Below are 25,528 nucleotides of genomic sequence, written 5' to 3'. Positions count from 1 at the left end.
ATCAGGAACTCAGTGTTAACACTTTTATTATGTACAATATCTTTCATATTTCTGGGCACATTATCAATCATATTCAAGTATGGGGAAGGGGAAGCCTCAACTTAATATAGAAAATGTTGAGAGAAATGTAGTGTTAAGGTATCCCTCTGGGCAGTGCTAGATATCCTGGTAGAGGGACGACAGGTCAAGGGGGTAGGGAAATTTCTGCTCAGACTCCTCCTTTAATCAGACCATATAGTCTCCTGTCCAGATTCCTCCCAGAACCAGTATCTTCTCCTCGGATGCCTTCCCCCATAGGCTATGAAAGCATAGAGAACAGGATGTGTTGACCAGAGGATGACTCTTCCATGTTACATCCCGCCTCACTCCCACCACCCATAGCTTTTTTAGCTTCTCTAGTTTAAGCTCAACAGGTTTGTGTGAGCACTAACCAGATCATGACAAACTTTCCATCCACTGGGGCACCAGTTTGGCCTATTTCAAGCACATCATGATAATCTTTCCTATAAATTCATGTTATTTGGCCAAGGGAAATTTGGAAAGCGCCAAAGCGCTTTAATATATTCTTCCTGGAGATTTTGTTTTTGGAAAATATTTGCCAATCAACTGGATTTCCCCATAGGAGCCAAGTCATCACAGAGGTTTATATGCCTGTGTAACACTGTCTAATAAAAAAATAAAAGAGACATAAAATGTACTTTCAAGGAGCTTTCTGTTTTTCACCACTTTTTATATTTTTCATTTAAAATTTCCCCATGGCAAGCATAGGTAATCAGAATCAAGTTGTTCATCATTCCTTGTGGCTTTCCACATAGAAAGACTTTCTGCTTCTTAAGGAGCCATCTCATTATCACCCTGCACCTAGGCATAAAGCATGATACACCAACATCTAAAATGCTGGCTCTCCAAACCATGAATAGTTCATCCTTTGATTCCTCACTGTGTTTCTGCTTAGCATGTTCAAAAGTCCCAAATACTTAATTTGAATGTTGGCTAAATTGGAGGCCAGTGTTGAGTCTGCTCCTAAATATACCAAGTCAGAAGTATTTTCTGTCTCATCCACACATCTCATAATGGTGAGTAACAACTGTCACAAAGGCAGGGTGCTTTCCTTTGATCAGTTAAAATTTTTCTAAAGGATTAAAGGATTGAAAGCTGACTAGAAAGCAATGGGGCTGATATATTTTTTTAAGTACCAAAATTTATTTATTCAAATTGGAGTTGTCCTTCAAAGAAGTAACCCTGGGATTCTACACCTTATTTAAATGATTGCTCAAGACATTTTTGGAATGCCTCTCTTGGAAATGTCTTTAGGGATAGCTTACTAGCCACATGAAAGATGGCATCATCACTTACTTCAATACTATTTTCCTCCTTGCTGGCTAAGATGTGTACACTCCTGGAATTCAAAGCTGCCCAAACTGAGAAACTAACTGTAAAAGCTAGGCGTGTTAAGTGCAAAGCGGCATTTTTTTCCCCAGAGAGAGTAGTGTGTCACTTCAACGGTGTCCTTATGACAGACACACAGCAAGTAAAACAGTGGCAGAAAGCAACCGTGGGCCAGTCCCAACTATATCCAGTGACTCTAGAGCTCCAGAACAAAGCAGCTCCAAGAAGCTAGCAGATTCCTATGGGGGTGCCTGCCTGGAGGCCCCAGATGTTCCAAGGGTCCTTTTATTTGAGACAGAGCTTGTTCCAGGAAGCATCCCTATTTGGAAATTTTGAGATATCATTAGATGGTCTCAGAGGAAATGGGCTAAATTGACTGTCAGGCCCTTCACCTTCCCAACCCCTCTAACAAAAACAAACAAAAACACAAAAAAACACATCATTTAGACTAGGAGTCACACTAGTAGGGCCAAACAGCAGAATTACAAAACTTTGCTGTTGGCTTAAATAATGATGGATCATCTATAGGTTAAGAAATAACTGCCCAGTGACCAACCACGTGTTTCTGAATGTGCCCGACATAATCTTCCAAAGTGCAGGCCAAGGAAAAACTTAATGCTCACCACCCAGCACAGGCCTCTTACCCTAGGAGATGTGGAGATACAGGAAATCTTGTGCTACAGCCTATGTGCAATATTAGCAGCTGGAGGTAAAGGAAGTGTTCCCTTTGCTTCTCATTGATACTGCCAGATCATTCTCTCTCTCTATTCCCTAAAACTCTGATTTTGAAACTAGTCATTAGCCTATAGCCTCCTAAGACCCTTCTCCTAGATTTCTTAAAGATTTAATTCCTGGCTTACACTCACTTATATTCATTCTAATCTGGGCATAGTCTTTGTGCTTGCACAGTGAAATAAATGATGTTTGCAATATTGCAGCTTCTTTGACCTTCTCTTCTCCAGAGATAATGTTTTCCTCCCTATATCAACAATCATTCCTTAGGCCATTCCCTCCAACTTTGTCAGTATCAAGAACTGCTTGCCCACAATCTTGAATTCAAACTAAGATCAACATCTCCTGTCTTTCCAGCTTACTCTCTCAATTCTTTGACATCACTGGGGCCTTCAGTCAATTGATCTTGCCCCCTTTACACTGTCTCCACATCCCTCACACCCTCACTTTCCCCTTGGCCCCATTTGGGTGCCATAGCTAATTATTATACATACTTAGGTCCTTAGACATTTTGCTCTTTTGTTGCAGTTACCTAGCAAAGCCCAGTTCTAGGTTAATTTCCAGTTTCTCTACATACTGCCTACACCCACAAAGCGGAATGTGGCTGGAGCAAAACAATCAACTTTACGGGCTGCTCTCATAAATTCATGTTCTCTAGTTTCTTGAGAGCCCTTAAATGCAGCCTGGAAATTCTATTACATGTCCCTAGTCCTTTCCCTTTCCTTTTCCCTATGGGACTACTTTACACCTCCCCCGTCTTTCTCCTCAAACCTCCATCATGCCCTCCCTCATCCTAATTTTCTGCTGCAGACCTTGATTCCTTTTTTACTAAGAAAACTGAAGCAGTGAACAGACGTACTTGCTTTCCTACAACACACAAAAGTCCACCTGCATTCTGCATCCAGATATTCTTCCTTTTCCTGTCTCTTCTATTTCCAACCTGTTCACGGGTGTCCTAGATCCCATCCTGTCTCACTCAAAGACACTGCTTCAGTAATTGTTCTCTCTCACTCCTGCTTCATAAAATTTTCTGCTTTACTGGATCATTCTCATCAACATACACACATGCAATTTTTCCCCCTTCCCAACTTAAAAAGTAACACAACTCTCCTGAATCCATCCATATCAATGTCATACTGTCCCATTACAGCATCACTGTTTGCAAGTCTGTCAAGATGATCATCTCTCATGTCTCTTTTGCCATTTCCCCTAATTCTATTAAACTTTTGACCTCACCATCCACACAAACTGCGTTGATCAAGGTCACCAAGGAGCCCCAAATTGTTAAAGCCCCCAATAGTCTTTTTTTCAGTCCTCACCTTATTTGAGGAAACTCCAGGAGATACCGGAGGACAGGGAAATCTGGTGTGCTGCACTCCATGAGGTAGAAAAGAGCTGGATACTACTTAACGACTGAACAACACCTTACTTGACACAGATTAGTCCTTTTCCAGAAAACATCTTTTTCACTTGTCTTCCAAGGCAACACTCCCTCCTGGTTTTCCTTCTATCATATTTGTCTTTATCAGTCCTGTTGCTGCTTATTTTCTTATTTCCTTCTACCTTGAAACAAGGTCAGTCCTTGGTCCTCCTCTTTTCTCTGCCCATGATTACTCGTTTAGAGATTTCATCAAGACTCTTGGCTTTAAATGCTATCTCTATATTGATGACTCCCAAATAATATCCCTTGCCTGGACCTCTCCCTGACCTCTTTAAATATCTAACTGCTCACTAAACATCTCCACATGTCCAAAATGAAATTTCTGATCTTTCTAAATTTGCTCCTTCCACAGTCTGTCCCATCTCAGTAACCAGGGACTCTATCTTTCTAATTTCTTAGGTCAAAACTCTTGAAGTTATCCTTGACTTTTTCCTCTCTCAAATATCACAACCAAACTATCAGCAAATTCTGTTACCTCTGCTTTCACAAATATCACAAATTTGACCACGTCATACAACTTCCATCACTATTACCATACTCTTAGCCTTCCTTCTTATAGGGATGATTAAAATACTTTCCTAACTGGTCTCCCACTTCCATCTCTGCCCCCTATAGTCTATTTTCTAACATAATAGCCTGAATGAAACTTTCGTAAGTTAAACCTTCAGTGGCTTCCCAATTCCATTCCCCTAAGGTGAAAGCCATGACGCTTACAATGTCCTGTGAGGCCTTGGCCGTGCTCCGGTTACAGCCTCATCAACCCCTCTCCCTCTCATTAACTTGACTCTGGCCATGCTGGGCCCCTTGCTATCCTTTAACAAGTCAAGCAGCCTCCTGCATCAAGGCTTTTGAGTTTGATGGTCCCTCTTTCTGCACTGGTCTTCCCCAGATGTTACCTCACTGTCTTCCTCACCTCATTCAGTGTTTTGACTAAATTTAACTCCAGAAAAATCATCCTTTATGACCCTATTTAAAAGAAGTGCTCTGTATTAGTTTGCTAAGGCTGCCCTAACAAAATACCACAGACTGCTAAACAACAGGAATTTGTTTTCTCATAGTGTGGAGGCTGGAAGTCCAAGATCAAGGTGTTGGCAGGTTCAGGTTTTATTTCTTCTGAAGCCTCTCTGTGTATCCTGCAGATGGCCACCTTCGCCTGTACAGTCCCCATGTGGTCTTTTCTCTGTGCATGAGCATTCCTGGTATCTTTCTAATGTCCTCATCTCCTTTTCCTATAAGGTATCAGTCAGATTGGATTAGGACTCACGCTAATGATCTCATTTTAACTCAATTTCCTCTTTAAAGGCCCTATCTCCCACTATGATCACTTCTAAGGTCTTGGGGGCTAGGGCCTCAACCTGTGAATTTTAGGGGTTTGAGGAATAGACACAATTCAATCCATAACACATTCCACCCCCATTTTCTTTATATCTCTACATAGCACTCATCACATTATGACTCACCATTTTCTTTCCTTGTTGGTTCATTGTCTGTCTGTCTCTGCTACAATTTCAGTTCAAAGAGGGAAGGGATTTTTGTCAATTTTGTTCACCACTGTATCCTCAGTGTCTAGCACTGCCTGGCACATAGTAAGTAGTGAAAAAAAATTTTAAATTAGCTAATGAATTTACATAGTTTGGAGTCATTGAACGTGGCAGCTCCTAAACCCTCTCTATCTTCTCAGGACTGTTTTCAGTCAATAAGCATTTATTTAGCACTTACTCTGTGCCCAGTATTGTGCCCCAGATCATGAGTAGTTTATAAGATCAATAATTAAAAAAGAAAACAATATTTTTGCAATGGTATGTGCTCAAAACAATTACAAACAAGTATATATATGAGAAAAAATAATAGTAATTTATGGCACAAACTTCAAGTGCAATAAATAGGTTAGTTGGTGCTGAAGGACACAGGGAAAACTTATCTATAAAATGAGGATAACAAGCCTTATGCTTGATACAGGTTTGTGAAGATGAAATATGGTTATAGTTTATCAAACACTTCTTCATATGTTAAATTAGGAAAAGATTAGAAATCTACAAGAATTAAGAGACGTCTGGGGTCATAAAAACTCTCTTGTGGATGAAGGAGTTAACCTCCCTGGCAGTGCACAGGGGTCTGATGGGTCTCGTCAGCCAATATAAGCAGATTGCTGTGATGTCATTCTTGTAACATGATTCCTCGCTGGGGTGCACCAGTGGGGCATATTGGAGCCTCACAGAGGAGCCCCTCTCTAGCCTGCCCACACAGTTCAATTTACTCTCAATAAAAATGCAATAAAAAGCTCACTTGCCTTCAGACTGTTGAATGCTTGTGACTCCAGATTATTTGGAATAGAAATCCTGACTGACAGGATTTGGGAGAAAAAGATGGATGAAATATCCTTAAAGCGAAAAAGCAGGAAATGAAGGAAATAAAGTGGTTGTATTTTACCAAACTGGATGGTAGTTCAAAGACCCTGCAAGATTTTGGAAGTGTATAAGCCAGGGCTAAAATAATCTCTAGCAGCAAATGATGTTGTGTTCCTAATACAAGGTGATGGAATCAAACCCTTTCTTCTAAAGATTCACATGACTTTGGGGAAGCTGGGCAACGCTAACTGCCACCTCTTCATTATCGGAAAGAGTCTAAAGTTCCTGAGTCTCAAGATTGGCTAGTTTGAGGGCATGCTAATGCTTCTCCCATATTACTGCATTATCCAGAGTATTTAGCTCCTGTGCTAAAAATGTAAGATCAGCTTGCTGTGTATAGCGGTAATAATATTTTATTTAGCTTTTGGATTATCTACAGGTTTCAGTTATCTGCGTTGTCCCCTGTTAACGTGAATAATAAACTGGCTTTAATCTGAAATCATAGCACATGCTTTTATGAACTGCATCCATTGTCTCCCTTATTTCTTCTACTTTTATCACCCATCAAATCTGAAGTGTGTACGGGTTTTATACAAAAGACGCTAAGCACAAGAGTCCTTCCTCTCAGTCACCTGCCTTTCCATCCCACCACCAATCCCACACTGGCCTAGTCTGACCTAGCCTGGAGTTCTGGACACTGATGATAAGACGATAAGGGTGGTGACAGCAAAGACTGTAGTTTCCGTTCATGATATTGACGTCAGATACTTTCAGAAATAATTTAAACATTCCTAACTTGTGCTTAATGTAATTTTATGACTTTCTCACTCATAAATTTAATCCACACTCAACTGTTTTTATTTCTAGGCCATATAACCCTTTATAGGGTAATAAGTACTGTAATTTTACTACCCACAGTATAAAATAACTCCCTTTTCTTATTTGTCTCTCTTGGCTTCAGGAGACTTTCATTGGTTCTAATGTTGATAACCAAATTTGTGTTGACCTACAAAAGTAACTTCATTTATTTTCCCTTTTAGGATTTGCATAGACCCAAATGACCTAAACTTTTAGGCTGTCTATAAATAATCATATATATAAAGAAAAATAGTCTAAGTTAAATTATTTTGAGTTAATCTGATGAAAAAGGTGAGTAGATAGGAAATAGAAAGTCAAGACAATAATTACGTTTTTGTGATTGGTTATCTATTTGCATGCCTTTTACTTCAATGTAAACTCCTCAACCGAGGCTGGGTTTTATTCTGTTTTTATCTGCCCAGTATGTGATTCTCAAACATTAATGTGCATCCAGATCAGTTGGAGGGCTTGTTTAAACCAATTGCTGGGTCCCACCCCCAGAGTTTCTCATTCAGCAAGTCTGGAAAGCAGTCTGTGGGTTTGCACATCTAACAAGTTCCCAGGTGAGGATGATGCTGCTGGTCTGCGAGCCATACTTTGAAAACCACCACCTTACCACATAGAAGGCTCACATAAAATGTTGGTTGAATTGTAATAATCCAATTGCAGGAAGACATTGGACAAAGAGGCCAGTAAGGTATTAGTTGGGGTAATAGCGAAGGTACTATTACAGAGAGACCTCAAGTTAAAGTGGCTTAAATATGATAAAAGTTTATTTCTCACATAACAGTCCCAAGGTACATGGGCAATCCAGGATAGAAAGGCAGTGCTTCTTGCCAAGTCCAGGGACCCAAGATGGGGGTTGACCCTTCCCATCTTTCTCTTGTGGCTTTCATCAATGGGTCCAATGTGCAGTTCCAGGAGGTGGGAAGAGAAAGTAATTTCTGTTTAAAAAGATGTGAATTGGAAATTTCACATGGGACTTCCCTGGTGGTCCCAGTGGTCGAGACTTCACCTTCCAATGCAGGGGGTGCATCGAACCAATGCAGGTTCGAAACCTGTTTGGGGAGTTAAGATGACATATGTCTCCTAATCAAAAAACCAGAACATAAAACAGAAGCAATATTGTAACAAAGCCAATAAAGACTTTTGAAAAAATGGAAATTGAACATAACACCTTTGCTCCATCCCATTGGCTGGAATAAATTTATACCTTCCTGCAGAATGGGCTGGGAAATGTAGTTCCTACCTGTGACTATGTGCTCTGCTGAAATGAAGGGTGAGAGTTCCATTCCAAAAAGGAAGAACAAGAGACTGGATACTGGGGCATAGTTAGCAGTCTCTGCCACAACTTTATGGCAAACCCGTATAAAGGGACAAAAATCTAAAATACAATGAGAGTTCTTTATGTATCTGCACATATTATTTTCTGAAAGGAGAGGAGGGATGGGGTGGGGTGGAGAAACTTTTATGCTTAATACAGAGGTTTTTACTTTGGAATTAAGATGGATCAAATGGCAACAACTCTTTCATTTACCTTGACAAGTCAATATGCCAGTACTTCAAAAGGACATTGAAAGGTTCTTTCCCCAATTCCTCTATGGCTGATTCATGTTGATGTATGGCAAAACCATCACAACGTTGTAAAGTAATTATCCTCCAATTAAATTAATTTTAAAAATGAAAAAAAAAGAAGAAAAAAACAAAAGGAAGAATATGGAGGAACAGGTGGCTTGATGAATATGAAGTTGTAGAAGATGTGAGAATGGCATTGAAGTCATGATAGTGGCTGGTGCAGAAAGGACAGTGGGGCACAGAGTGGGTAGGAGTGATGTACACAATGGTAGTTATTGTAGAACAGTGGGAAGGAAATAAGGAGGAATACACAGATGCCCAGGAACTGGCAGAAGGAGCTTATGTTGGCTATCATAATGTGAGACGTCAAGGCCGACTTGAAGAGAAATGAAACAGACACAGGCATCAGGGAAGATCTTGAAACAGCAGGGGTGGGAGAGCTAGCAGAGTGCCAACGATGAAAGGTCTCAGGAGGAGGTGTGTTTTGCTTATTTGTCTCTCTAGAGAATAGTAGAAGTAATAGATAAGAGAAACGACAGCAGTAGCTAGACTGGCATCCATTCAGATATGGGGAGTGGGGAGGAGATGCCCAAGGATGAAAGCACATGCCCCTTCTGCATGATGTGGTGCACACTAGTTACCACGGAATTCTTTGTACTGAGCTTGCAGGAGTTTTAAAGATGATTAGAAAGTAGTGAGTAAAAAAGGCAGGCCTAAGAACAAAGTAATATAATAATGGTTGACTGGGGAACCACCAACCTCAGCAATTCCACTATTTGTTAATCCTAGGAGAGAAATCCATCAGAAAGCAGTTTGTGGCTTTGAATTCCCATCAGTACTTGCCTCCCCTTCCAGTATAAGAATAACTCTTCTGCCTGGTTCATGGTGGGAACACTTCTATCCCCAGGTCTGACTCCCATGTCACGTCTGGACAAGCCACAGAGTTTAAAAAAAAAAAAAAAAATCACCGGACCTCCTTTTGGGGTGGAGGCTGCTGCAAACTCAGGGAACTCTCTGGACAAACTCTATTTGAACTGACAATTGCTCTCAATGAGCTTCCTCGGGGGCCAGGCTAGTGTGGGATGTGGTTGTAAATGCCAGGCCCACATGCATCTTCATTCTGTGTTCCCAGATAGGACTGGGGACATGGCTTTCTTCCCAGGAAGAGTCTGTACTTTAAAATCTTATTGGAAAAAGTAATTAAGTTGGACATGATGAGTTGGCAGTGACTATGTAAAATCAGATCATTTTATTCTAAACAGAGTCCTATAAAGTCACATCATCTGCTTTTTGAAAACACTTCTAGAAAATGAAGACCATCAGCCTGTTTTACAGTGTATGTGGGCAGGAGTGGAAAGGGAATATTTCAAAGAACTAGTTTGCATTCCATAGAGCCAACATGGTTAAATATCAAATACTAAATATTCTGTCTGAGAGCCACTGAGTACAACACTTAGAAGCCATATTTCAAATAATGCCTTAGTTGATATACCCTGAAGACATACAAGACTCAGAAGACTTTGGTTCTAGTTGCTCATCTGCCTCTCACTGGCTTTTTTTTTTTTTTTTCCCCATTTATTTTTATTAGTTGGAGGCTAATTACTTTACAATATTGTAGTGGTTTTTGCCATACATTGACATGAATCTCACTGGCTTTCCATGCTCATCTCCACAGAGGAAACGGGGACTCTGAGGGTGGGGATTGTGTCTCATTCCTAATTCTTGGTGCTGAGATGGGGCCTGAAAAATAGGCACGCCACAAAATGCTTGTTCATTGGACACAGTGGGTGGATCCACATGCAGCTAACTGCCAGTTTTGTTGGTATAATCAAGTATTGACAGTTTCATATGGTTCAGTCTAATATTTGCATTCTCATTTTGTTCATATACTGTATAGCTTGGCTTTTCCCTAAATGCAAATTTCATGTTTCTGGGTCCTTTCCTAGTTGAGATAGAAAAGTCCTTTCTCCTATCCTATATCTGTCTTCTTTCCTAAACATCTTGGTCAATTACTCATTTCTATGCTCATCCAATATTTGCTAGCTAGTATCTCTGTGTGTGGGCTCAGTGGTTAAAAAAAAAAATCCTCCTGCAATGCAGGAGATGCAGGTTTGATCCCTGGGTTGGGAAGATCCCCTGGAGGAGGAAATGGCAACCCACTCCAGTATTCTTGCCTGGAAAATCGCATGGACAGAGGAGCCTGGTGGGCTACAGTCATAGGGTGGCAAAGAGTCGGACATGACTGAGACTGAGCATGATATCTGTGTCTTCCTCTACATTATAGGCACATTGCATTTCCCCTGTGCCTTTCACAAAGCACGCCCTACACGAACTTTTGTCATCATGTTGAATTTCATATCCGAGGATCAGTCACTAATGCTCTGAGCCAGTTTCCTTCCTGGAGAAATAAGATAATCCCAGGCTGGCCAATATAACAGAACTGTTGAAAGTTAACATAAGAGGGCTTAAATGATTAACAGTAAAGCCTCCAGGTTGACTGTCTATGGGGGTGTTTGAAAATGTTACATGCTAGCAGTAGGCAATCTGTTTTCAGCTCAATTACAGGGAGAAATGGACTCTTCCCAGCCAAAAAAAATTCCAAAGTCCCCTCCAGTTGACAGAGTGAAAAGAGAACATTAGTCACACAGGGAGAACACACAGTGGATGAGAACAGACAGAGTCATCATGTTAAAGAGACCAAGCGCTGCCCCACAGTACTGTGCCTTTACCTAGAAACACAGGCATGCAGTGCTGGACAGGGTGAGCTGCAGGAAACGACGGCGGGGAGAAATCGGCCTAAGGACCACCCTGCGTGCACAAACTGAGACCTTTAAGGGAATTATCATAAGAGCATTGAAGGAAGAAAGGAGGCAGGGAAGGAGATGTGAAGGCTAAGATAATGGGACATGCAGGAGAGGAACAGAACCCAGAGTAGTCAAGAAGGGGCATGTCACTTCCTTGGGCACACTTAGAGTTAAGAGGTACCACCAAGTTCCCGACTAGAAGAAACTACAGATTAATGGCAAATGTGTGAGTCTAGCCAAGTTACTGAATCTTTCTTTACTTATTTGAAAAAGTAGCACTAATAGTTTGTCTTATGATATAAATAGTAAATGAGATATTTCATATAAACACACAAAGTACCCAGCAAGTACCCAGAATACATAGCAAGTACATATGTATTCTTACTATCTAAGAAACTGAGAAACTATAGATACTAAGTTGTACCTGTATCTTCTGGGAAAGATTGAAGTCAGGAGGAGAAAGGAACGACAGGACAATGGTTGGATGGCATCACCGACTTGATGGACATGAGCTTGAACAAGCTCTAGGAGTTGGTGATGGACAGGGAAGCCTAGCATGCTGCAGTCCATGGGGTCGCAAAGAGTCAGACATGACTGAAGGACTGAACTGAAGTTTGGGAAACTATAAGGTCTGTCATTCTCACCTAATCACTTTGCTATCTTCATGAATTCTCTAGTTGAAGAATTCTCCAGGGAGAGTCCTCCACTGTAGGTGCTTGACCTATTACAAGCAAAATCAGTAAGCTGAAGCCTTAAAGCAGCAGGGTCCAAGAGACATTCCTGTGATGACTGAGATACTCCCGCCTGTACTGTGCAAGATGCTAGTCACTAGTTACTGAGGCTGTTGGGCCCTTGAAAGTGCTGCAGAGGAAATGCATTTTTTATTTAGTTAGTTTTAATTAATTTAAATTTAGATGGACATATATACCTGCTTTCAAACTGTGATGTTGGAGAAGACTCGAGAGTCCCTTGGACTGCAAGGAGATCCAACCAGTCCATCCTAAAGGAGATCAGTCCTGGGTGTTCATTGGAAGGACTGATGTTGAAGCTGAAACTCCAATACTTTGGCCACCTCATGCGAAGAGCTGACTCATTTGCAAAGACCCTGATGCTGGGAAAGATTGAGGGCAGGAGGAGAAGGGGACGACAGAGGATGAGATGGTTGTATGGCATCACCAACTCAATGGACATGAGTTTGAGTAAACTCCAGGAATTGGTGATGGACAGGGAGGCCTGGCGTGCTGCGGTTCATGGGGTCGCAAAGAGTCGTACACTACTGAGCGACTGAACTGATATACCATATTGGACAGTTCAACCTCAGTACATGACCCCAAACACACCAGAAGACATTGTGCAAGATCCATTGTGGCCTAGTAGGACCCTGGATCAGATGACCTGACTCTAACCCTTGGAAGCTGGACTCTCTTAGGCAAATTACTCAACCTCCTATGCCTCGGTTACATCCTTAATAATGTGAGATTGACAATAATTTCATTTTATTGGGCTATGAGAGCTAAATGAGAGAATTCATATAAAAGTAGTTGTTCTTTAATTCTAGCATACATCAGAATTCCCTGGAAGGCTGTTAAAATGGATTGCTGGGGTCATCCTCAAAGTTTTGCCTCAGTAGATTTGGGGTAGAGCCAGAGAATCAATGGGTTCCCAAGTGATGCTCATGTTGTTGGATCAGGGACCACATTTGGAAACATACTGTTATAAGATGTTGAGTAACAGTGCCTGATATAGAGTGAGGACTCAAGTATTAGTCATTGTTTTATGATTAGCACTTTTATGGTCTGCATCAAGAAGGTTTCTGAAAAAAAATCCATACTTCATTAAGACTCTCTAGCCCATGTTCTGACATTATTTGGATAGATGTTTACCAGGCACCTACAAAAGGCAAGATACATCCACTGTATTCTGAATGATAGTCCCTCAACATGGATTGGAAGTAGGGCTTGTCAGGGGGCACAGCTACAGAGCACTAAGTTACCTGAACATTATCACCATCATCTAAATATTTTTCATCATTTCAACTCTCCACAAAACATACAGGAAAAACAATTAAAATCACCTTCTGAGAGAAGCCACAAGTTGAATTTCGCTCTAATTTTTCATCTTGATAAAAAGACTATGTGGAAGCCTATAAATGCTAAGTGGAAGGGATGTGAAAATAAGTCCAGGTTCTAGCCTTGGCTCCTTTATCAACTTACTGAAATCAAGGGGTCACCTCTCTCAATCATTATGGATTTAGATATTAGATGTGATGAGTCCTCAGGTCACTTTCAAAGAATAACAACAGGATTATCCTGAGCCTAACCTCATCTGCACAGGGATTTCCTCCTTAGAAGTTACCACAAGTCTTCTAGTTTTTCTTCTCTGAGATTCTTTCCATGGTGCCTTTAGTTCTTTGGATAAAAGGTGTGTTAAGGTGGTTAAAAAAAAAACACAGACAGTCTGACAGATCCACCTTTAATTTAGTCATTTTTCAGGATTCATACTAGGATTTCTTTTAAAGGCAAAAAAAAAGAGCCTTGGATAAATATGCCAGGAGGCTCTAAGACTCTAGACACCCCTTTTCAAGAAAAGATGCAAAAAGGATCTTTTAATTCAGATTCTGGGAGGCAGTGTTAGGTGTATTAACATCTACTCTGATAAAAGGACCACTCTATTTCCTTCTCTTTAAGAAATGCGAGTAAAAATTCTTTGCCCAGCATGCTCATCTCTCATGTGTAAATGGTGAACATGGTACTCACTGATAAAAAACTTATAAGCAATTTCTGTTACAAAATCAATCAGGCCCTGGTGTGGTGAAGCACAATTATCATTTCCATTTTCAGATGTGGGAAAGGGAAGTGCAGAGAAGCTAGGTTTTAGAGCGACTTGCTACTACTTAGACTGAAGCAGATGTGAGATGAGAAGCTTCCACTCAATGGGGAAATCCAACTCATCGGGCCAACTACTTTTTTTTTTGATTGTGCCACATAGCACGTGGGATCTTAGTTCCCCAACCAGGGATCGAAACCGTGACCCCTGCAGTGAAAGCTTGGAGTCAACCACTGGACTGCCAGGGTATTCTCAGGCCAACCACTCTTGCAGTCAGGCAGAATTACTTTGAAATGTTTCTAAGGTAAGCATAAGGAGCCAAAACTAGGGACCTGCCTTGGGGATTCTGAGTAGCAAATGTGATCAAGTTTGGCTGAGTCCAGATTTACATCTAGCAGCTATTAGTTGATTTGCTGATATAAACAGTATCAGTAGTTCAGGTCTTATATTTCCAGTTGTTGTTGTTTATTTGCTAAGTTGTGTCCAGCTCTTTTTTGACCCCAACGACTGTAGCCCACCATGCCCCTTTGTCCATGGGATTTCCTAGGCAAGAGGGTTCTTTACCACTGGGCCACCTGGGGAGTCCTATATTTCTAGTACTCACCTTCAAAATAAGAATGCTTGCGGTCTCAAACATGCTGCCTCTCTATGTGCTGATGTAAAAAGCACTACTTAGGAATAAGGAGTAAAGGTTTTGATCTTGGATTTGCTTCTTACACATGGAGAGATACTGTACAAGCTAACAGCACTCTCTGAGCCTCATGTTCCTCAGATATAAAATGGCAGTTCCTCTCCTATAGATTTCATGATGGGTTGATGACATTAAACTGAGGGACAAATGCAAGGCAATACATATTAAGAACATAATCCATGGACCTGGGCTTTAGTACAATAAATAAATCAAGTTGAAATAGTTCAACCTTCTCAGAAGGTTATATCATGTATCTCTGAATAAAAAATATAATAATAATACTTTCTAGAAAAAAAATCAGTATGGTCTCTTGGGAAATAAGCAGATTAAATACAATAAAGCAGGGATCATCTCAGTGACAAATGACTTATTTTTATGAGCTCTGATATGAGATCTGAACACAAATTGGTCCAAATGGCATTCCAAGGATTATAAGTCTAAGACTTCTACACATTACTTTTTAAAAAGGTTGGGATAGATAAAGGGAGCACCTGTGATGGTAAGGACTCCAGAGAGAGGCAAAAAAATGAAACACTCATTGGCCAAATTAACTACTACTTACCTCAATCACATTTGTGTGAATAAATTAAGGCAATGAGCATGCATCAAATAATTGAGGATTCAGATAGTTATGCCTTCTGGGCTTTTTTTTTTTTTTTTTTTGCTAGAGAATTTGGGATTCGGAACACTGCTTCATTTGAAACCTACAAATCATTATTCATCAAATGAAACCAATGATCAGATGTACCAAATTATGTGTCCCTAAACTCTAATTGTTTGCTTGTGAGAAAAGCTGCTTTTATCGGAGTGCACAGACCACAAGATAGAAAAGTCTTTTGGGGACTCACTGAAACTTCTTATAGAAAGCCCACCAATTTCATCACCTCCTGGCACACGGGATATGCTAACTCTTTGGCTTTTGCCGACCCAACTTGCAAAACTTTCTCTAAGTGGTCCTTGTTCATCTTCAGTTTTTCAATCTCACTCTTAATTGGAGCAAATTTCTCAATCACAGCATCTGCCACCACCAGCTTGTAACGAGCAGTGTCCATCCCAGCACTGCGGCGGACCACCTCCTCCACGGGGAGCCCGGTCACCGCTGCGTGAATGGCCACCAGGTTGGACACGCCCCCTCGGCTGGCGGGCTCGTAGGTGACCTCCGAGGTGAAGTCCGTCATAGCCTTGCGGAACTTCTGCACTATCTCCTCCGGGCTGTCGGTTATTCTGACAGTGGCCAGTTTATCGGGGTCTGATTTTGACATTTTGGCAGAGGGATCACGCAGGGACTTTACCTTCTTCATTGATGCTAGGTAGAAACACCAACACACGTCCCGGGTTGGGGTGGGGGCGGGGGGGAGATGTAAACAAAATAACAAAACACCAATAGGAATGTCAGTGTCTAGATCTTAAAAAGCAGTGAGAACATCAAATAACTTCATTATTTTTATCTGATTAAATAAATAAACATTCATTGTAAAAAATTCAAGCAATTTGAGCAAGCATGAAAGTAAATGTGTACTATATGTAATAAAATGTTAATATTTTGATCATATTTTCATGTAGCTTTTAATGCATATATACACATAAAAACATATAATTTTATACAAGTGAATTTGTATCAACTATACTGTTGTGCCATGCATAGTTTAAAGAGTATTCTGTTTCTTTCCTCTTTGCTCTTCCCTATTGGCTAATCACCCCCTGCCGACAACTACTCCCCTTCCTACCTCCATGCCAGTTTTCACAACCTATGGCATCTTTCCATTTTTTACCATTAATTAGGTAATTATTACCTAAAATTACCAACACACACCCAAACACACATGCACGCACACACGCATGAGAGTGAGAAAAGTGACTTTATTGCTCTGATAGAATAAAAATGTTATGCTGTGCTTTATAAAACCAGTATTATTAATAATTGCCTAATTTATGGCTATTACAGAAACATATAAAGTTTATATAGGTAAAATAAAATTGACCAAAGCAAGAGAATAGTCCTTATTGCTAAAAGAAGGTTGATTTCAATGCATGGGGGGGGACCCTAAATATATTTGTATGAACTGTTGGAATAACTTAGGAATTTATATCCACCTTCTGCTTCTAAATTGATACTAGGCACTTGTTATATTCTTTAAAATGCTGTCAGCTTAATAAAGATGGGCAGAGTTTAGGTTCAGCGATCTCTGATCCTGCCATAAGTTAACACTGCTACCAAAATATTGATAGAGATTTACAGCTTCTTTCCTCAATAAGATTCCAGACTAATGTAGCTTTGCAAGCCGCAGGTGAGGTTTTGGACTCAGTAGGTAGAACTGTATACTCCATCTTAGTTGCATGTTGTGCATAAGAAGGCAAAGTATGAGGATTATCAGTGCCCTCTTGGTTTATCTAGATTATGATCCAGTGGTCTTACTCTTAGTACTTTTGTTCTACTGTGAACAGAGAAGGCAAGGTCAGCTGGCTTTGGAACAAGAAGAGCTTGGTGTAGGGTCCAGCTTTGCAACCAGCTAGAAACATGACTTGGGCACAAAGCCAGCCTTGCCAAACCTCAGTTTCCTCATCCACAAGATAGGGAAAGATACCTGCTCTACCAAATAGGATGTGTTTATAAATACATATATATGTATGTGTGTGTGTGTGTATATATATGTATATATATACACATATATATATATTTCTTCCCAAGTGGTGCCAGTGGTAAAGAATCCACCCACCAATGCAGGAGATACAAGAGACACAGTTTCAATCCCTGGGCTGGGAAGATCCCCTGGAGAAGGAAATAGCAACTCACTGAAGTATTCTTGCCTGGAAAATCCCATGGACAGAAGAGCCTAGTGGGCTATAATCCATGGGGTTGCAAAAGAATCAGACATGACTGAGTACACACACACACACACACACACACACACACACACACACCATGTATATATATATGCTATTTTATAATGAAAATTATTATTTGTAGTTTCTAGTCCCTCTCATATTTTTCAAACTTCCTTGGTTATTTTATTCAATAATCCAATGAGGCCTACTAGTCCTCCATTACAGAAAAACATGGGATTCTCATTACAAATCTTGACGCCTGTTCATGACAAAGCCAAATATAGTCCTAAGAAAGTTCCAAATCTCTTACTCCATATCCAATCCTCTCTCTTCAAAATGCAACCTGATTTGACAATCTCATATTTGCTACTTACTCAGAATGGACTTGGGTACTGGGAAGAACTCCCCATACTTCTTGTTAAAACTCTGTGCTAGATCCTGAACTAGCTCCATGTGCTGGACTTGATCCTCCCCAACAGGAACGTGTGTGGACCTTTAATAAAAGACAGACAGAAGAACTCAGCAAGGCTCCTGCTTATAATGAAATGATATTGCAAGCAGCTGCATTTCCTGTGCCTATGTCACTGGTGGTGTTCAACAAATGCTCACCAGCTATAGAGGGAATGTTGAGACCCAAGTCTTTATCTGTGTATCAGACAGATGCCAAGGAGATGTTTGTCTACCCTAGTTCTGTGTCTTCCATAGCAGAAGAATACAGCCTTCAGCACCAGCATGACAGGATCTTGCTGGGAGAGAGGAATGGTATCCTAAAGAGCATATGCTCCAAGCATAATTGTATTTTAGACCGCTCCTCTTCCCCTCACCCAGTCAGCACATATTATCCTAGCTTTGACCAGATGCTTTTTACTTCAGCACTTGCACTCACACTGGAAAGACACTCCACCCCACTCTTCAAATCACAGATGGCAATTCCCTCCCTGTCACACAGGGAATGACTCAAAGTCTTTTTTTGGAATATTGTCTGTTTTATGTAAATTGCAATCATAGAACAATCAATATGCTAAGGGAACTTGAACAAAATCTATTAGTACAATGTAAACGGATCTCAAAAACAATGTTGAGTGAAAAAAGCATCGCAGAAGATGTGTAGAGTATGCTGACATTTATCTTAAAAGTACATATGACAATATTACATATTGTTTATAGATGCATATATAAATATAAAAACATGCTGGAAGCTTCTCCAAAGATTCATAATCATAGCTGCTTCTAAAGAAGGAAAGAGAATGGGTCTGGGGAAAAGAACAAAGGAGATCTTGATTTTATCTGCAATATTTTATTTTTATTTATTTAAAAAAAATAATTTATTTGATTTTGATTGCATGATATTTTAGTTACAGCATGCGGGATCTTTGATCTTTGCTGCAGCATGCAGGATCCTTTTTTTTTTTTTTTTTTTAGTGTGACATGTGAACTCTTGGTTGTATGTGGCATGGGAGATCTAGTTCCCAGACCAGGGATCGAACCTGGGCCCCCTGCATTGAGAGGGCAGATTCCCAACCATTGGACCACCAGGGAAGTCCCTGCAATATTTTGTTTTATTAAAAAATGAAAATGAAAATGGGACTTTCCCTGGCAGTACAGTGGTTAAAACTCTGCCCTTCCAATGCAGGAGGTGCAGGTTTGATCCCTGGTGGGGGAACTAAGATCCCACAAGTTCCGTGGTGTAGCCAAAAAAAAAAAGAGAGCTGTAAGATGAAAATTATCAACATATAAAGACATAGTTTATAATGATTTTAATCCCATATATAAAGCTTGCTGTGTTGGAACATGAGGAGGTATATCAAACAAAGGAAGATGAACCATTATAGAGAAGTCTTGATGGGGAAAACATTATACTAAAATATCACTAAGGAAGGAGACAGGTGATTTTAAGTACGTAGTGTTGGTCTAGGAGTTGACATTTGATAATACAGTTAATAACAGTGTTGTAGTTTCTTGATCAAGGATGTTTAATATTCTGCCTGTGGAAGCATCAGCCTTAGAGTACACTTGAATATTTAAATGACAATTGTACATATGAGTGGAAAAATAATAACTTTTCAAAACAGCCACAGAAAAGAAAAACTGCTAGAAAACTATGGTACTTTGTTACAGAGAGAATCTACTAGCTTCGTGGTTAATTAGTGGTCCCTGGAAAACTGGAAGAGATGATTTTCCTTGTGTATTACTGTCCACAGGCTACTGGTTTATTTGAAAAAATTGTCTAGAGTATGAGGAAGTGAAGGCAGTTTTGACCAGCATAAAGACTAGCTACTTTATCCCTGATTTAAAGCTATATTACAAAGTTACAGCAATCAAAACAATATTGTACTGGCACAAAAACAGACACACAGATCAATGGAACAGAATAGAGTCCAGAAATAAACAAGTGCATGTACAGTCAATTAATCTATGACAAAGGAGGCAAGAATATACAATCGAGAAAAAACATTCTCTTCAATAAATGGTGTTGGGGAAAATGGACAACTACATGTAAAAGAATCAAACTGGACTGGTATCTTATATCATATTCAAAAATTAACTGAAAATGGATTAAAACCTTGAATGTACAGCCTGGAACCATAAAGTTCCCAGAAGAAAACATAGGTGGTGATCTCCTTGACATTGGTTCTAGGGAAATTTATTTTGTATCTGACTTCATTGGGAAAGACAGCAAGAGCAAAAATAAACAAATGAGATAGTACCAAACCAACAGGCTTCTGTGTGAATGAATAAAAAGTAAAGTGCTGAAGGTGAGAGACAGAAGCAGGATGAAACCTGGGAGCAGGTATCCTGATGACTGTTCTTTTTCATGTAATACATTTGCTCAGAGAATGAAAGAGCCAGGCAGGCAATAGGAGAAAAATCTATCTAAGGCACAAATACTAACCTAGTTGAGCAACACAAGCAACTGGCTGGGGCACAGCACACGATTCTGCCCTCCTGCTGAATTCTAAGCAGGGAACTCAACTAGCATCCCGGTAGACAGATGGCAGACACAAGGGTCTTCATAGATTTTTGTCTGCTGGCAAACACTATTTGAATACAGTTTTCTTGTTCTGATATGGATTTTAAAAATCCAACACATAAAAACAAATCTATGAGGACTTCCCTGGTTGCCCAGTGGTTAAGAATCTGCCTGCCAATGCAGGGGACATGGGTTCAATCCCTGACCAGGGCAGATCCCACATGCTGAAGGGCAACTAAGGCCGCACACCACAACTAGAGAACTAGACAGTAGCCTCCACTCCCTACAACGAGAGAAAAGCCTGTGCAGCCACAAAGACCCAGTTCAGCCCCCTCCCCAAAAAGAAAGAAATCAGCTGATCAAACAAACAAGTGAAAGACCCCAGAACAAGGCCTATGAAAAATATCATAGAATGACGCAAAGGGAACTTTATTTACCCTTCAGACCCTGAGCAAGGTCAAACTTTTGAAAATGAACTTTTACAAGAAACAACTGTGGTTTTGTTTTGCTTTTTTTTGTTTTTTTAAAGAAAACTGCTGGGTAACCTCAATAGGATTCAAAAGGGCATGGCTGTTATTACACATGAGTGAGAAATCACAATAGAAGAAAAACAAACATAGGTGTGGTGACAGAAAACCATGAAAGGAAGAGAAAGTAAGATGATGACGGAAACCAAACAGATAATAGAAGAACTGGGAGCAGTAGGAGCAGAATCCTAAGGACGGGATGTATCAGTGACCCGGAAGAGAAACTTGAAACTCTTCGAGAACTCAGAGCAAGAGGAGAAAGAGAGAAGCATGATGCGCAAATGACAGGCTGGAGGGCCATCCTCTGACCTACAACATGGTCCTCCTCAGAAAGACATCAGGACCATGTGAACAGAAGAAATGACCTAAAACAGAAGGAGAGATTAATGAATTAAGAACAAAAAAGTAAGCAAACAAAAGTGAGTATACTTACTGAAGGAACACAGCAAGTTTCAATTATTAAAAAAAAAAAAAAACCTGGGACTTCCCTGGTGGTCCAGTGGTTAAGACTCCACAATCCCAATGCAGCAGGCATGGGTTTGATCCCTGGTCAAAGAAGATCCCACATGCCTGGTGCAGCAAAAAAAAAAAAAAAAAAAAGGAAAAAAAATCCTCGAGAATCACACCAAAACACAATCCAGAAAAAATGTTAAATTACAAACTTAAAGAAAAATCCTATAAGCCAATAGTTAGAAATAAAGACAGAAATAAGAGAAATAAGGTTGATAATACAACATTGAAACCATGTTTATAGGGTTGTGAGAAAAAAGTATTAAAAGCCTAGCCAAGCTGTGTTTTATATGTGAACTATACAAATAATAATTGAGGACTTCCCTGATGGCTCAGATGGTAAAGCATCTGCCTACAATGTGGGAGACCCGGGTTTGAGCCCTGGGTCAGGAAGATCCCCTGGAGAAAGAAATGGCAACACATTCCAGTACTCTTGCCTGGAAAATCCCATGGACAGAGCAACATGGTAGGCTACAGTCCATGGGGTCGCAAAGAGTTGGACATGACTGAGCAGCTTCACTTTCATACTAATAATTGGGCTTCCCTCGTGGCTCAGATGGTAAAGAATCTGCCTGCAATGCAAGAGAGCCAGGTTCAATCCCTGGTTCAGGAAGATCCCCTGGAGAAGGGAATGGCTACTCACTCCAGTATTCTTGCCTGGAAAATCCCATAGGCAGAGGAGCTTAGTGGGCTACAGTCCATGGAGTTGCAAAGAGTTGGACACAGCTCAGCATTTAACACTTTCACAATAATAATGATGATGATGATGATGATAAAATAACTGATAACTATTGAACACCTCCTATATGCTGCACACTTTGCTAAGCACTTTTAATGCATTCTTATTGTATGTAAATCAATTTTACAGATGAGGTAAGCTGAACAGAAAGAAATTCTCAGAGTAGAAAAAAAACTGTAAAGGACTGGAAAAAAATTTGAAGTAAATCTATGGACTAAAGAACTCAGAAATGGAGATGCTGAGGTATAAGGACTAGCTAAAAAAGACTAAGAACATAAAGTCTAAATTTTGGTTACAATTTGAAATAGAAAATGATGTAGTTTGAAATCAAGTCATTTATGTAACAACAGTCAATTGAAAATCCCAGGTTAGTTTACAAAATCAAAAGCAAGTGTGAGTATAGACTCAGGATCTGCAAGTGTAATGAATAGCCCATCTTAACCACACAATATCACAACATTTTTTACTTGAAGAGATTAATGAAAGAGTCAAAAATATATTTTCGAAAAGAGACAAACTGGTATACAGATGGACAATGGTCAGACATTCTATGACCAAAAATCTCTGACCCAAAACCTCTGGAGCAACCAACCAAGGAAGAGAAACCAGTCTCTGCAGGAACGGACCCAGCATGGTCAAGACTGGGTTAATAACTGCCAACATCCCAATTCTTTGTCCAACTTAGGACCAACCAGAGAAAGTCAAATATATTTTCCAAACCAATCACATAAGATGCCCCATTTCTAGTTAGCCTCCAGGTTCCCCATGGCAACAATCTCTAAACAGAGCATCCCTGAAGACCTCCTTTCCTATAAAGCCTCTCTACTCCCCCACCTGCCTGCAGAACACAAGTGATGGTGGCTGAGTCTCTTGCTGTGGCAAGCTCTGAAAACCTATTTGTTCTCATTTGGGTGGTCTTTGTTTAAAGATGATCACTACTAGAATTAAAACCAGAAAGCACACCTTCCAAAATCACTGGAATAGACAAAAGCAAAGAAAACACAATCTCTCTATAGAGCAAAACGCCCAAAACAAAGAAAACATTAAAATCATTAAAAACATAAAATATTTAACGATGTCGAAAAACATAAGACAAAAAAAAAACCCCACTCAGGATGCAAACTTTTTGGAAAATATATATAATGTGCATTCAGATAAAGAAGAGGCCATAGTGGTTAGTGTGGGTGCTCTGGTGTTAGGCTGGGGTCAAGTTCTTGCTCTGACACTCACCAACTGGGTGTTCCTGGGTGAGTTGTTTAAACTAAATCCCTCTTTTTAATTTTTAAAGCTGACTAATAATAGTTCCTACTCACAGAGTTGCTTGAGGAATGAGTAAAATAATGCATGCAAAGCTCATAGTTGGTGCCTAGTATATAGTGTGCAAACAAGGAATGTTAGCTGCAAAATCTGGTTTGGAGGAAATGGCATGTGTGTGTGTGTGTGTGTGTGTGTGTGTCTGTGTCTGTGTCTGTGTGCATGTGCTCAGTCGTGTCCAACTCTTTGTGACCCCATGAACTGTAGCCCACCAGACTCCTCTTGTCCACAGCATTTTTCCAGGCAAGAATATTGGAGCAGGTCACCATTTCCTTCTCCAGGGGATCTTCCTGAACCAGGGACTGAACCTGCATCTCTGTGTCTCCTGCACTGGCAGGTGGATTCTTTACTACTAGCACCACCTGGGGGAAATGTACCAATATGTTAAAAAGCATAGAAATAGTAGAAGTGATTTCTCACTTTTTCCTGATTGAATACAGAATGCTTAAATTATATCAGAACATTGAAATGAATTTGTGAGAGACTTGACTCTCCTGCTACTGAACTCTACAAAGACAGAAAACAAGATGATGAATCCTGGAAAGTTTATAATTCAAATATTTAAGGCAGGGAGCTGGATCTGTTGAATGTATTGCTCTTGTATTCTACTAGAATGTTCTTCTCTTAACTCTTACTGGTGCCTTGATTTCAGGTCTAAGCTTAAATATCACCTCTTTGGAGAAGCCTTCCCTAACTCCACTTTCCAAAGTTAGCTTCCCTGTTATTCTTTTTTCACAATATCTTATTTATTTTCTTTATAGTGTTAATCCTAGTCTAATAATTTTACTCCATTTGTTTGCTTATTTAATTGTATCTTGCTTTCTCTCCTGCTAGCAAATAAGCTTTTTGAGACCTTGTCTTGCTTTTCAATCTATTTCCAACACCTAGTAGAGTTGCTTGGTAGAAGGAGCTCAATAAATATTTATTCAATAAATGAATGATCTCAGGAGGAAGTAACTATAGTCTATATAGGTTTAAACCAAGAGAAAATTATAATAAAATCCACTCATGATCAGAATGAGTTAAAATCATAGCTCCACTAGCTACTATTGAGTTACCATAGCCAAGTTTCTCACTGTTCTAAAGCCTCCATTTCCTCTATAAAATGAGGATCATAATGGTGCTGACCTCTTACTGTTTTTTCAAAGATTAGATAAGCTAACCAAGCATAGTCCTTAATAGTAAGAGCTCAATATACATGGGCCATTAGTATAATGTAAACTTATTAATATCTGACAGCATGAAGGACAAAATGATACAAGAATGATAATATTGGGACCTTGATGTGTGGTACATTGTGAATCTTTTCAAACCAGGACTGTTTTCCTTTTTGATAGCAGACTCATAGCACAAACATAAATATCAACATAGAATCCCAGAGATAGCCACAGACCTGGGCAGCAATCCTGACTTGGGTAGAAAACATATTACAAACTGGCAGTTCATATATCTGAATAGGTAATCCCCAAAAATAAATGGTATGATATAGGACTTCTGAGGAGTCTTTTAACTTAAGGAAAATAGGGACAGGATAATGAAGGGAAAGGGAAAATCCAGGGACCATGACAAAGGGTCAGGAAGTCATTTCTCTTCTTCGAAGGTCAGTAGATTTATTTAGGAAATTCCACAAAATCATGTCCAGTGATCTCCTCTCACACAGCCTGGAGCAGAAAGTTACTGACTTGATGAGAAATGAAAACAAAATTCTTCCTTTTTAAGTTTCCCGCAGTATCCACAACCCTGTACATGCCTCCATCTGAGGTGTACATGTACTCACCACACCTTCCTAAATTTCTCTTCTGTGACTGGACTTTGCACTCCTGTCTTGTAATTATAGTAAGGCTGACATGCAGAGGTCATCTTGACTGCCCCAAACCAAATTAGCCAACAGGGTAGGTTAAAAAGCAATTACAGTAGCCCATAGGAAATTACAATGGACTGCAAATAACACAGAAAAAACAATTACCATAATCAATA

General features: G+C 40.0%; 1 protein-coding gene across 2 annotated transcripts in view; it reads right to left on the bottom strand.

Annotated features, from left to right (window-relative positions):
* Positions 1 to 13,605: 13,605 nt before the first annotated feature.
* WARS2 (tryptophanyl tRNA synthetase 2, mitochondrial) overlaps positions 13,606 to 25,528 on the bottom strand; it is a 97,988-nt gene continuing 86,065 nt past the window's right edge. The window contains exons 5-6 of one of the 2 annotated variants that reach the window (XM_061121031.1): positions 17,865 to 17,983; positions 13,606 to 16,045 (exon numbers count right to left, since the gene is read on the bottom strand). In XM_061121031.1, coding sequence (XP_060977014.1) covers positions 15,522 to 16,045; positions 17,865 to 17,983 — 643 coding nt within the window. In that variant the 3' untranslated portion in view covers positions 13,606 to 15,521. The remainder of the gene's footprint in view (positions 16,046 to 17,864; positions 17,984 to 25,528) is intronic. The other variant, XM_061121032.1, reaches the window with a different exon arrangement.

This window comes from Dama dama, chromosome 20 (genome assembly GCF_033118175.1).
Source record: "Dama dama isolate Ldn47 chromosome 20, ASM3311817v1, whole genome shotgun sequence".
NCBI classification, from domain to species: domain Eukaryota; kingdom Metazoa; phylum Chordata; class Mammalia; order Artiodactyla; family Cervidae; genus Dama; species Dama dama.
This window is presented reverse-complemented; position numbering and strand designations above follow the sequence as displayed.